Raw genomic sequence first — 13,424 nt, 5'->3', positions numbered from 1 at the left:
TAAAATAAAATGTGTTATCCTCCTGATTGTCCTCTTACATTCCTTAAGGATAAAGAAGAGTGGAATTCTGAATATTCCCTTGTGTTTTTCTCTTCCCTGGTCTCCCATGAATACATGACTTGATTTATCTTGATCAGCCTAGTAACTTGCTCCACATTTTTCCAAAAGTGCAAAGCAGTTTCAGCTAAAAATACACATATCAAAATGCTCCAGAAGTTGTGGCCACAGCTCAAAAATGCTGATCAATTTTGAAAATCTAAATCAACCTCGGCCATGAAACCAAGGGAAGAACCTTTGTGGTGGGGGACAGATTTCCAAAAATTCACCACAGTCCTGTTCTTAGCTGGAGTTTGTGCTGATGTTGCCAGACAACTGAGGAATAGATGCAAAAAGCAGGAAGCATTATTGAATTGAGTCCTAGCGCCAATTTGGGAAAAGCAAATTAAAATGTAAAAGAATATTTTTCCACTCCTGGCATCTCAATGTAAAATGGCAAAATACATGGTTGCTGAAAAAGTCACAGAAATTACTAATTTTGCCAGAAAGACTAATTTTGCAAAAAAAGGTCTAGTCTTTTTAAGTTAAAAATGCATGCACACATAGTTAAAGAAGTTTTTTTTTTAAACCCAAATAAAATAGTCTTAATTTACAAATCAAACTGTATATACCTTTAAGTCAGAGAGTGTTTTGACATAATTGACTGTGTGTGTGGGCTTGTTTCAATGTCTTCTGTTATTTTCAGGTGCACTTGAAAAATGGATGATGATGATTTTGGTGGTTTTGAGGTATGTGCTATTATTTACCTTAATTTTACTTATGTAATTGTTTTAATTTTGTGAGATTACAGTGGAGTATTTACTGTTTTGAAAATGTATTCTTTGTCATTGGCATTCATTATCTTTTTCTTGATCATTTTGAATGTAACTTTAGAATAAAAAATGAAATCAAGGCAAATAAAAATATAGCCCCTCTGAAAGTTAAACTGATTTATTATTATTGAACATTTGGTCATGCCCACAGGAATGGTTTAAATTAAGATAATTAAGTGCTACTAGTAGAAACACTAGAGAAGAGGTTTTAAAAATTGTCAGCAGATGATTTTGTTGGGATACATGTCAATTAGGAAATACCTGTGAGATGAGAGATGCGTCTTGAAGATCGGTCACATATTTGCATGTTTACACCTGTAATGAGTTAATTTGGACTATTATCTACATAGCCTTTTGGTGGCTTATACAACTAATTAGTATGTTTATGTTTGAGTATTCTCTCAGGTTTGACTTAGTATTTTGTAAGTGGAAATTGTTAGCTGAAGAAGCACTGTCTTTTCCTTAATCCTTTTCAGTGAGTGTTCATTTTATTGAAATATTTTGTAACCCAGTTATTTTTATGGAGCCAGTATAGTCTTGCAGGAAAATCTCTGGATTAGGAGTCAGGATGCCTGAGCTCAAGTCCTGGAACTACCATCAAGTGAGCTCTGTGATTTTTCTTTTTTTTAAGTAAGACTTTCACCTAGTTTGGAATTTGGTAGAATTACATTGTTAAAAATAGAGAATGTAATTAATGACATTAATAGGAAATATAATATATTAAGTCTATATTCAATGTTCTGAATATCATGTAAGAATGGTAGGAATTTTTTTAGATGAGGGTCATTTTCTGTCAATATGAAAATATTTAGAATATGAACATACCTATTTTCCTCATTTCATCTAAAAGTATTTTTTTGTTTAGCACATTTGTATGTTTTCTATAATATTTTGGGTTTTGTTAGGTGATTGAATCTTATTTATGTTACAAAATGAAACATTTAAAAATTTGTTAAAATTTATTCTATTTTAAGGAAAATATATGTTTCAGATATAATATTAGTTTATTGTTTAGAAGTTGTCAGTTATTTGAAAGTTAAAATTTAGTATAGTCTCCTTTAGACCATGCTTGATTTATTATATTAGAAAAAAATTGATTCGGTGGTGCTCCTTATAGTAAAATTTACACTTCAGTGTTATAGTCAATGGATCTATTACTTTCAATATTATATAGGTACAATTTTAGCCAACCATTCCAATTTAATTGTGGTTATTAGGGTACTTTCTTATCACATCCTGTTGTAGAAATATGGAAGGTCTCTGTCCTTGTCATATAAACCATGGTCATTTTTCATAGTTTGTAGAGAGTAGCAATTCTACATCATGTGTCTCCTGTGGTAGATTTTTCTAGTTGACTTCTCTTTGGCTGAGAACTCAATGAAGAATCTAAACTGACATTGTGGTTCTTTTTGCAATAATAATTTTACTGTGACCTGGACACTTAAAACAGAAAACGCCGTACTCTTACACATACCTCAACATTTTAGTAATTGTCCCATAGTTTTACAACTGTTTAATAGGAGGGCTTGTTAATTTAAAATGCCAGCGTTAGGACTTCTTTAAATGTTGAATAAGCAAGTCCAGGTGGTAGATTATTAAAAAATATAGATGAATTCTATTTCTTTAGATTGATTTCTAATTAGGTCTTGTGTTAATGAAAAAGATTTGGTCTCTAGACTTTTAAAGAAAAATTACCTGTTTTTCTTATGTACATGATAAATGTGGTAAATTAGTTTAAAGTACATAGATATGAAGTTCACAAGTGGAAATGTGATTAAGGATATGTAAAGTAAAAAATTTATTGCCAGGAGATATATTTGAGTAAGTAAGGAAAATTTTTACTTAAAGATAATAGAACATGAGTACTGGGGGTAGTGAGTATTGGGGGCTGGTAGTAATAAAGACTGAAAAGCAATTGAGTGTTCAGTGGGAATTTGAAAATGAGTGGTACTTTACAGAGACTATGCTTGTAGAACCAGGAAGCTTGATTGCTTAAACAGCACTTCTGTTTTCCAGGTATTCTAAAGTAATTTTGCCTTTGTTTTCTAGGCTGCAGAGATTTTTGATGGTGGAAGCGGTGAAACCCAAACTACATCTCCTGCTATTCCTTGGGCTGCTTTTCCTACAGGTATTAGTATACAATAACTCAGAATTTTTTTTCTTATTTATACTAGAAACCCGGGGCATGACATTTGTGCACTGGGGAAAGTCCCTCAGCCTGGCCTGTGCTCTCTCGCAGTCTGGGACCCCTTGGGGGATGTCCGACTGCTGGCTTAGGCCCGCTCCCCAGCAGTAGGACATCCCCTGAGGGGTCCTTAGCGCTACTGCGAAGGCGGGAGAGGCTCCTGCCATTGTCGCTGTGCTTGTCAGCCATGAGCCCAGCTTCTGGCTGAGCGGTGCTCCCCCTGAAGGAGCGCACTGACCACCAGGGGGCAGCTCCTGCATTGAGCGTCTGCTCCCTGGTGGTCAGTGTGCGTCAAAGTGACCGGTCCTTCTGCCATTCGGTTATTTGCATATTAGGGTTTTATTATATAGGATTTTTGCCTTTTCTTTGGAAACTTCTTTCTACCTTTGTACTTGGCCTTCTGTGGTCTGAAATTGGAATGACCCAGACTTAATCTAGGTTTTTTCATAACAAATTATGAATTGCTGCAATGGTGGCCTGAGACATGATTAAAAAAACAATGTCATGAGCATTAAATGAAATTAAATTACTATTTACATTTTCTAATTTGTCCTAATTTTAGGACGGTAAGGTGCAAATAATTTTCTTAAGTTATCTAGTTCATTAATTAAAGACTTCTTTTTATTGTGGTGAAATACACGTAATGTAAAATTTATATTAACCGTTTTAAGTGTACAGTTCACTATTGTTAACATACTCACATTGTTGTTCAACCAATCTGTAGAAATGTTTTATCTTGGAAAACTGAAACTATAGTCATGAAACAATAAGTACTTATATTCTCTTTCTCTCAGTCCCTGGTAGCTACCATTCTACTTTCTATCTCTGTGAATATGACTAACCTACATATCTTACATAAATAGAATCATATAGTATTTGTCTTTTTGTGGCTGATTTATGTCACTTAGCGTAATGTCCTCAAGGTTCATTTGTATTGTTGCATGTGTCAGAATCCGCCCCCCCCCCTTTTTAAGCTTGAATAATACTACACTATATGTATAGTACATATTTTTTTATCCATTCATCTTGTTGATGGACTCTTGCTTCCTTTGACTATTTAAATAATTCCATTATGAACATGGGTGGACTACTTTGTGTTTTTAAAATATCATTCTAGCCTTGCTGGTAGGGCTCAGTGATTGAGCATTGACTATGAATCAGAAGGTCATGGTTTGATTCCCGGCCAAGGTACAAAAAGCCAGGTTGTAGGCTTGATCCCCAGTCAGGGGCATGTAGGAAACAGCCAATTGATGATTCTCTCTCATCGTTGATGTTTCTATCTATCCTTCCCTCTCCCTTCCTCTCTCTTAAATCAATAATAAAAGTTTTTTAAAAAACATAAAATATCATTCTATTGGATCCATGATGGTGGTAGAGTAAGTGGAAATTACACTCACCTCCTCCCAGCATCAAATTGAGATTACTACTAAATTATAGAACAGTCAACCTGAATAACCAACTGAAGACTAGCTGAACAAGTCTTATAACTAAGGGCATACAGAAGAAGCCACATCGAGACTAATAGGAAGGACAGGGACATGAAAAGGGCTTGCCCTGCACCCATGTACAGTGGTTGAGAATCTGGAGGGATGTCTCAGCTGCAGAGCACCCCACTGAGTAGTGAGGAGTCTCCACTTCATGCCAGGCTCCCCTACCCAGATCACCAGAGTCAGGAAGATGATCCCACATAGCATCTGGCTGTGAAAATCAATGGGGATTCTGTTTTCCAAGGAACCCAGGCAGCTTCTTAAAGGGCCAGCACACAAATTGCCTTTGTGGGCACTTATCTGGGACTCTGGTGAAGGTACAATAGCTCAGAGGAGACTAGAGTCTTATAGGGAGAGATTGGTTGTGTGGCTTTGGGGAGAGAGCTGAAGAAATAGCCATCATTGTCCTTGTGCTGAGTCTCTCTCCCACACCACCTACAGATGCCATTATTCCTGGGTCAGCACTCCACTGCATATGGTATTGGCCTGGGGAGATCCACTGGCCCCCAACTTCCTAAACTCCCTATGTCCCTGCCTTGCCAAGCTTGTGTCCTGTGGAGAAATCAACTAGCTGCGAGCAGGATGGGCTTGCTGTAGTCATTTTTGGAAGGCTCTCAAGTAGGTCCAGGCAGATTCAGGGGGTGACAGAAATGCACAGGAAGAAATCAACTTGTGTGGTTCTGGGGGCAAGTGTCATTTTTTTTTAATCCTGCATGCCCCAACTAGTGCCACTGTTTCTGTGCAGAGCCCTGCCTCCATACAGCCAAATCTTAATCTTTTTTATCTTGATGAACTCTATTGGCCTCACCCTGATCACTCCGCAAAACCGCACTCCACCACAAAGGTCTACAGGCCCAAGTTGGGTGGTGGCTGGCCTTGGTGTGCTCTGAGTTTTTTGCTGAGTGTGCACAGACCCAGTACTTTCACTGAGTTTGAATCTGTATCAACCTGGTGAACAATACTTGCCCCTAACTTGTGACCTCAAACCTGCCTCATGCCAATTGTGTACTGATGTGGGATTGTTAATGGCTTAGTCAAACAGGCAGCTGTCAGGTGGAGCCAGATCTTGGGGTGCCTTGGGCCTTTTGCTAACCTGCCTCAGACTTATTAATGGTGTACACTGGCCTTGGTATACATCTTGTTCCTTCCCATACTCACCCAGGCCCAAAACAGGCAGCCAACAACCATGGATTGCTTTGTGGCTCCTAACAGGTATACCCCAGGGCCACTCATAAACAGTATCTGACATTGACTTGCACTGGAGTCTCTCCCAAGAGACCTGAGAATCAACATACCAAGTGGCTGGTTTGAGACTTCATCAGAGCATGACCTGATTAGCTGCACAAGTGGCCCACCCAAAGGGAGATCTCAGCAGACATCAGAACCTGCTAGGGAGAATTTCATGTTTGGGGGTAAACTCCCTGCACAGCAGCTTGTACACTATGGTTGTTTGAGGTCAATCCTCATAGGCAACATAAGGGTCAACCCCACCACAGATGGGCCAACAGTAATCAAGACTAAACTACAATAGGTGGGCTCACCTAACCCCCACAAGGGATATTTTCTTGTAATTGATTTCTAGTTTGATACCATTATGCTTAAGTGATCAGGGAGACTGCATCACTGAGCCTACAGGACACCTACTACATAAGGCCACCTTACCAAGACTAGGAGTCATAATAGGTCTACTTAATATACAGAAGAAACACAGAGAGCTAGCCAAAATGGGGAGACAAAGAAATATGTCCTAAATGAAAAAACAGGAGAAATTCACAGAAAAAGAACTAAACTAAATGGAGGCAATCTACTGGAGACAGAGTTCAAAATAATAGTTATAAGAATGCTCAAGGAACTTAGAACTTCAACAGCATAAAAAGAACATAGAAACCACAAAAAAGAACTTAGTCAGAAACGAAGACTATAATATTTGAAGTGTAGCATACACTAGAAGGAATTAACAGATTAGATGAAGCAGAGGCTTGAATCAGCAAATTGAAATACAAGGTAGCAAAAAGCACCTAATTTTAAAAGAATTTAAAATAATGAGGATTGTTTAAGAGATCTCTGGGACAATATCAAGCATAATAGGAATACCAGAAGAAGAAGAGAGAGAGCAAGGTATCAAGAACCATTTGAAGAAATAATGACTGAAAACTTCCCTAACCTGGTGAAGGAAAAAAACACACATGTCCAGGAAGTGCAGAGAGTCCCAAACAAGATAAACCCAAAGAGGCCCACACCAAGATGCATCATAACTAAAATGGCAGTGGTTAAAGACAAAGTGAAGATCTTAAAAGGAACAAGAGAAAAATAGTTAACTATAAGGGAGTTCCAGTAAGACTTTCAGCTAATTTCTTAAAAGAAACATTTCAGGCCAAAAGAGATTAGCATGAAATATTCAAAGTGATGAAAACAAGGACCTACAAACAAGATTACTCTACCCAGCAAGGCTATCATTTAAAATTGAAGGAGAAATAAAGAGCTTTCCAGACCAAAATAGTAAGTAAGTAAGCAAATAAATAAATAAATGGTAATGGTATTTATCACCACCAAATCAGTATTACAGGAAATGTTAAAGGGATTTATATATATATATAATTTTTTATTGATTAAGATATTACATATGTGTCCTTATACCTACATTACCCCCTACCCCCCCCCCGCCGCTCATGCCCTCATTGCCCCCCCCCCCCCCCCCCCGTTGTCCGTGTCCATTGGTTAGACCTATATGCTTGCATGTAAGTCCTTTGGTTGATTTTTCCCCCTCACCCCCACCCTCCCCTGCCTTCCCTCCAAGGCCCGACAGTCCCATCAATGCCTCTCCGTCTCTGGATCAGTCCCTGTTCATCAGTTTATGATGTTCATTATATTCCACAAATGAGTGAGATCATGTGGTATTTATCCTTCTCTGACTGGCTTATTTCACTTAGCATAATGCTCTCTAGTTCCATCCATGCTGTGGCAAATGGTAAGAGTTCCTTTTTCTTCTTCCTCTTCTTAAAGAATACCTTTCAGCATTTCATATAATGCTGGTTTGGTGGTGATGAACTTCTTTAGCTTTTTCTTATCTGTGAAGCTCTTTATCTGACGTTCAATTCTGAATGATAGCTTTGCTGGATAAAGTAATCTTGGTTGTAGGTTCTTGCTATTCATCACTTTGAATATTTCTTGCCACTCTCTTCTGGCCTGCATGGTTTCTGTTGAGAAATCAGCTGACAGTCGTATGGGTACTCCCTTATAGGTAACTGACTTTTTTTCTCTTGCTGCTTTTAAGATTCTCTCTTTGTCTTTTGCTCTTGGCATTTTAATGATGATGTGTCTTGGTGTGGTCCTCTTTGGATTCCTTTTGTTTGGGGTTCTCTGCGCTTCCTGGACTTGTAAGTCTATTTCTTTCACCAGGTAGGGGAAGTTTTCTGTCATTATTTCTTCAAATAGGTTTTCAATATCTTGCCCTCTCTCTTCTTCTGGCACCCTGATAATTCGGATGTTGGTACACATGAAGTTGTCCCAGAGGCCCCTTACACTATCTTCGTATTTTTGGATTCTTTTTTCATTTTGCTTTTCCGGTTGGGTGTTTTTTGCTTCTTCGTATTTCAAATCTTTGACTTGATTCTTGCGATCCTCTGGTCTGCTGTTGGGAGTCTGTATAATATTCTTTATTTCAGTCAGTGTATGCTTAATTTCTAGTTGGTCCTTTATCACAACATCGAGGGTCTCACTAGATTTCTTGAGGATCTCACTACATTTATCGGCGGTTTCCATAAAATTCTTGAAAAATCTTAGAACCGTGGTTTTGAACTCTATATCTAGTCATTTGCTGTCCTCCATTTCTGTCATTTGTGACCTGTTTCTTTGTCTTCGCATTTTGTCTGCTTCCCTGTGTTGGTAGAGTGGTTTTGTGTGCTAGGTGTCCTACAGGGCCCAGTGGCTCAGCCTCCCCAGTTACCTGAGGTGGACACTCTTGGTGCACCCCCTTGTGGGCTTTGTGCACAGTCTTGTTGTAATTATGCCTTGATTGTTTTAGGTGTCACTGGGAGGAATTGACCTCCAGGCCAATTGGCAGTGCGAATCAGCTGTGTCTGCAGTGGGAGAACTTCTGTGCTGAAGACACCCTTCTGGGGCAAGACTTGTTTAAGTGGGGCTTTGGTGCTCACTGAGTCTGCCCCCTGAGTGTGTTCCTTATGAATCTGAGGAGTTGTAATCTGGTTGGTCCCACTCTGACCACTGGATACACTGGCTCTTGGATCTAAGGAGGTGCTAATTAAGCCTCTTCCTGAGGTTACCCAGTAGGAGCTACAAAGAGATATGCAGATTCCCCTTCCTTTTTTGGGGGGTCTGGGGGTGCCCAGATGAGGCCCAGCTGTGAAGCAATGCAAGCTGCTGTGGGACCTTGGGCCTTCTCTTGGAAGTTCTGAGTCTGTCTGGCCCAGCTGCAATTTGTTAGGTAATTTTCAAGTTGCAAAGGACCCGGGCATTCATATGCAAAAGCCTTTGCAGCAGCCTGGATGGGGCGGGGTCTCGGAATCAACAGGGTGGAGCAAGCAGCTATGGCTGATTCTCAGCCCTGCCCTAAAGGGCCGCATGTCTCAGTGTCCCAGTAATTGCTGACAGCACCTCTGAGGGAAAGCCGTCCTCAAGTTCTGAGTTCTGCCTGCTGCCAGACCGTCCAGTTTCTCCCTGTATGAGCCCCGGGACCCCAGAGATTTCCCAGAACCGGAGTTCAGAGCAGTCAGGAGCTTGTGACTCCCTCCTGATTCAAAAAGACAGCCGTGTCCTCAGGTGCCAGCCCCTTTCGTGTGCGCCGGAGCCTCCGTACCTCTGCACTTTACTTTCGTAGCTCCTCTGAGTCTGTGTGCTCTTCTCTTTCCTTCTAGTTGTAGAATTTCCACTCAGCCAGCCTTCCTGTGGTTCTGGATGATGACCGTTCTGTCTTTTAGTTGTATTTTTGAAGTTGTTGTTGGAGGCAGCAATTTCCGGGTGTTTACCTATGCCGCCATCTTGGTTTCTCTAAAGGGATTTTTTTAAGAAGAAAAAAAGTGGGGCCCAGAAATACGTAAAAAAAAATGACCATACATACATACCACTAATCATACACAAAAATTCTGGTGTAGCAATATTTCTATCAGACAAAATGGACTTTAATACAAAGGCTATGATAGGAGACAATGAAGGACATTTCATAATGATAATGTGATCATTCCAAACAAAAGGATGTAAGCCTTGTAAGCATTTCTGCACTCATAATAGGAGCACCTAAATATATAAAGCAAATATTAATGGACATAATGGGAGAGATCGGCATAATATAATCATAGTAAGGTACTTTTATCACCACATTGGCATCAATGGATAGATCTTCCAAACAAAATCAACAAGGAAACAGTGGCCTCAAATCACACTGTAGACCAGATGGATTTAATTGATATTTTCAGAGCATTTCACCCCAAAGTATCAGAATATACATTCTTTTCAAGTGCACATGGAGCATTTTCAGGATATACTACAGGTTATGCCACAAAATAAGTCTCAATAAATTTAAGAGGATTGAAATCGTATCAAGCATCTTCTCTGACCATAACGGTATGACACTAGAAATCAATTACAAGAAAAAAAGTGAGAAACACACAAGCACATGGACATTTAATAACATGCTACTAAACAGTGATGGGTTAACATGAGATCAATGAAGAAATTAAAAGATACCTTGAAACAATTGAAAATGAAAACACAACCCTAAATCAGTGGTATACAGCAAAAGCAGTCTTAAGAGGAAATTTGTAGCAATTTAGGCCTACCTCAAGAAACAAGGAAAATATCAAGTAAATAATCTTACCTTTATACCTAAAGAAACTAGAAAAAGAACAAGCAAAGCCTAAAGAGAATAGAAGGAAGAAAATAATAAGAATTAGAGCAGAAATAAATGAAATAGAGTCTAAATAACAATACAAATGATCAATGAGCTGGTTCTTTGAAAAGAAAAAAAATTCTCAAAATATTAGGAAACCAAATTCAACAACACTTGAAAAAGATTATACATTGTGATCAAATGAGATTTATTTCTGGGATGCAAGGTTGGTACAATATCCTCAAATCAATTAATGTGATGCACCACATGAAAAATGAAGGATAAATATCATATGATCAACCCTGGCCAGTTTTGCTTAGTGGTTAAAGCATAGGCCCACTGACCACGGATTCCATTGTGGTCAAGGGTACTCAGGCTCGATCCCTGGCCCTGGTCGGGGTACATGCAGGAGGCAACTAGTCAGTGTGTCTCTCTCAGCCGATTTTTCTCTCTCTGTCTCTCCCGCTCCCTTCCACTCTTTCTAAATATCAATGGAAAAAATATCCTAGGCTGAGGAATAACAACAACAAAATTATATGATCACATCAATAGATGCAGAAAAAGCATTTGACACAATCCAGCACCCATTTATGACAAAAACTATCAGTAAAGTGATAATAAAGTAATGACACTTCAAAATAATAAAGGCCATCTATGACAAACCCATAGCTGACATGTTATCAGTATGTCTCCCATTTCTACATGCCTTAGAGGGCAAAGACTATGTTTTGAATCTTTCTGAATCCTGAGTACCTAGCTTTGTGCCTTGTTCATAAACAATGCACAGTAGTTTTTCTCTATTGTTAATAAAACAAATTTACTTTAAAGTAATTTTTTTATTATTTTAAATTCTTTGGGGGCAAGTAATCTTTCAGTCACAAGTTAGAGAAAGGCAAACCTAAATGTTACTTAAGAAATATAATTTTGGAAAGCTTAAAGAATTACTCAAAGATGGCTAAGAAGCTATTTTTTTCTAGGTCTCAGTTATCTTTCATGGTCATTCCCAATTTAGACAACTGAACTGGAAATAATTATTAACAAGAGTTGTCACAGAGTCTAAATAAAAGAGAATAGCTATTTTCCTGGTTGTTGTTTTTTTCTTTTTCTTTTGTGTGTGTGTGTGTGTGTGTGTGTATGTGTGTGTGTGTGTTTAGTATCTTTCCTGGTCCTACTGTGTGTCACCTAGGAATAGTATAAGACAGTAGAGGTTAGACTAAAGTTTAATTCAAAGTATTGGGGTCTAAAAGCAATAATATTAGTATGTATATCTTTTGCCTCTTCTTTCTTTCTGTTTATTTTTCTTTTTTTTGTTTGTTTGTTTGTTTTTTTGTTTTTTTTAAAATATATTTTATTGATTTTTTTACAGAGAGGAAGGGAGAGAGATAGATAGTTAGAAACATCGATGGGAGAGAAACATCGACCAGCTGCCTCCTGCACATCTCCCACGGGGGATGTGCCCGCAACCCAGGTACATGCCCTTGACCGGAATCGAACCCGGGACCTTTCAGTCCGCAGGCCGACGCTCTATCCACTGAGCCAAACCGGTTTTGGCTCTGTTTATTTTTCTAAACATTTTTTAGAGGAAAATTATTTCAGGTTTTGCATAGCATTTAAATCAGTAAGTTTTTGAGTTGAGACCTCATGGGACTATACTTTTTATAAGAAAGAATTTTTTTTTGCTAAGAAATTTCTTTTTACATAATTTTTAAATAATTTTCTATCTTTTATTATAAATTTTCCTAAGATTGTTAAAGCTATCCTTTTTAGGAAACAAACTTCAAAATGAATGTCTATCTTCTGATACAACACATGTGTATGTATATATAAATCAAATATATACAGAATGTAGACATACATAGGTAGATAGCTGTTATGATTTCTTCCTTTTTTTCCACTTTTGCCTTCCAATACAAGTTCTCTTTCCTACCATACCCTCTGGAAGGAAGGAGTTTATCTTTACTTTACCTTTCAGATTCTAGGAGCATTACACAATTAGTCTTAGTTTAGTTTCAGTATGCTTTTGATTCTTTTCTGGTTGCAGCAGACCCAATGTTTCTGAATCCTTGGGATTTATTTAAATTAATTTTAGAATGTTTATTCATTTATTCACAAATTCATTCATTATTCTGTTTTTAAAGTGTACTGTGTTTCAGACACTAAGTGCCATGTGATGTGGACCTCATTCCATTTTAAGTGATGCCATATGAAAATTATCATTATAAATTACAGGATGTTTCACAAAATTTATTGTTAATGTTGGCAAGCACTTTTATCAATAACTTTAGCATCAAATCTTTGCATGAAAAAAATATGAAGCCAGAAAGTTTTGTCCTGTTACTATCGTGTACAATGTGGGTGGTGCTGTTTTAGAGGCAAATGATTGTTCACTTTTTACTTTTAACTGTATAAATATAAATTGTCTAGAAAGCGAGGTGGGAGGCAAAACCTTGAATACTGTCCTTTCCAATATGTTTCTAAGTTCCTTGTAGCACTACACAGACCACATTAGAATGCATTGACCATCAAAGGGAAAAAGAAGTGGTCCAGATAGATACTTTAATCCAAATTAGCTTATTCAAAACGGCTTATACACAAGGCAAACTAAACTGTCTGTCACAAGCCGACCCTTTAGAAGGAATAATGGGAATTGGACCAGCAGATGTTGAATCAAATAACTTAGATGTGGTTCACTTTGCATCTGGAGCTATTTGCATACAAAGCCAACAGGAAAGTTCAAACATTTTTCTCAAGACATTGGCAGAGAGAAACCTGGAAAACAGATGCCTTTTTGATTTCATGGTTCAGTTTTTCCATTCTCCATTCTCCTGGCCAGGAAAACCTAGGACAACAAATCGGTCATTTTATTAATATCCCATTACTCTCCTTGCTAACCCTGTTTTTCCAGTCGAATCTATGTTACACATCTACAAGAGTTCAGAACCTGAGTCCACATTTTTTTGTTTGAGAAAAACTTATTTTTTTTCAGATTAATCTGAAAAACAGGAATAGTCAACATTAACTGAATTTTACTTTAATCT

The 13,424-nt window shown here is 38.1% G+C and overlaps 1 protein-coding gene across 2 annotated transcripts in view; it reads left to right on the top strand.

Moving 5' to 3' along the window:
- Positions 1-13,424, top strand: part of CCDC91 (coiled-coil domain containing 91) — a 348,316-nt gene that overhangs the window by 111,841 nt on the left and 223,051 nt on the right. For both annotated transcript variants that reach the window (XM_070410494.1, XM_070410493.1), the window contains exons 2-3: positions 743-785; positions 2,919-2,997. In XM_070410494.1, the coding sequence (XP_070266595.1) occupies positions 756-785; positions 2,919-2,997 (109 nt within the window). In that variant the 5' untranslated portion in view covers positions 743-755. The remainder of the gene's footprint in view (positions 1-742; positions 786-2,918; positions 2,998-13,424) is intronic.

The sequence above is a fragment of the Myotis yumanensis genome, unplaced genomic scaffold (assembly GCF_028538775.1).
Source record: "Myotis yumanensis isolate MYYU_CA2020_CCGP unplaced genomic scaffold, mMyoYum1.0.hap1 SCAF_3, whole genome shotgun sequence".
NCBI lineage: Eukaryota > Metazoa > Chordata > Mammalia > Chiroptera > Vespertilionidae > Myotis > Myotis yumanensis.
Note: the sequence above shows the minus strand (reverse complement) of the source record. Positions and strands in the feature narration are given on the sequence as shown.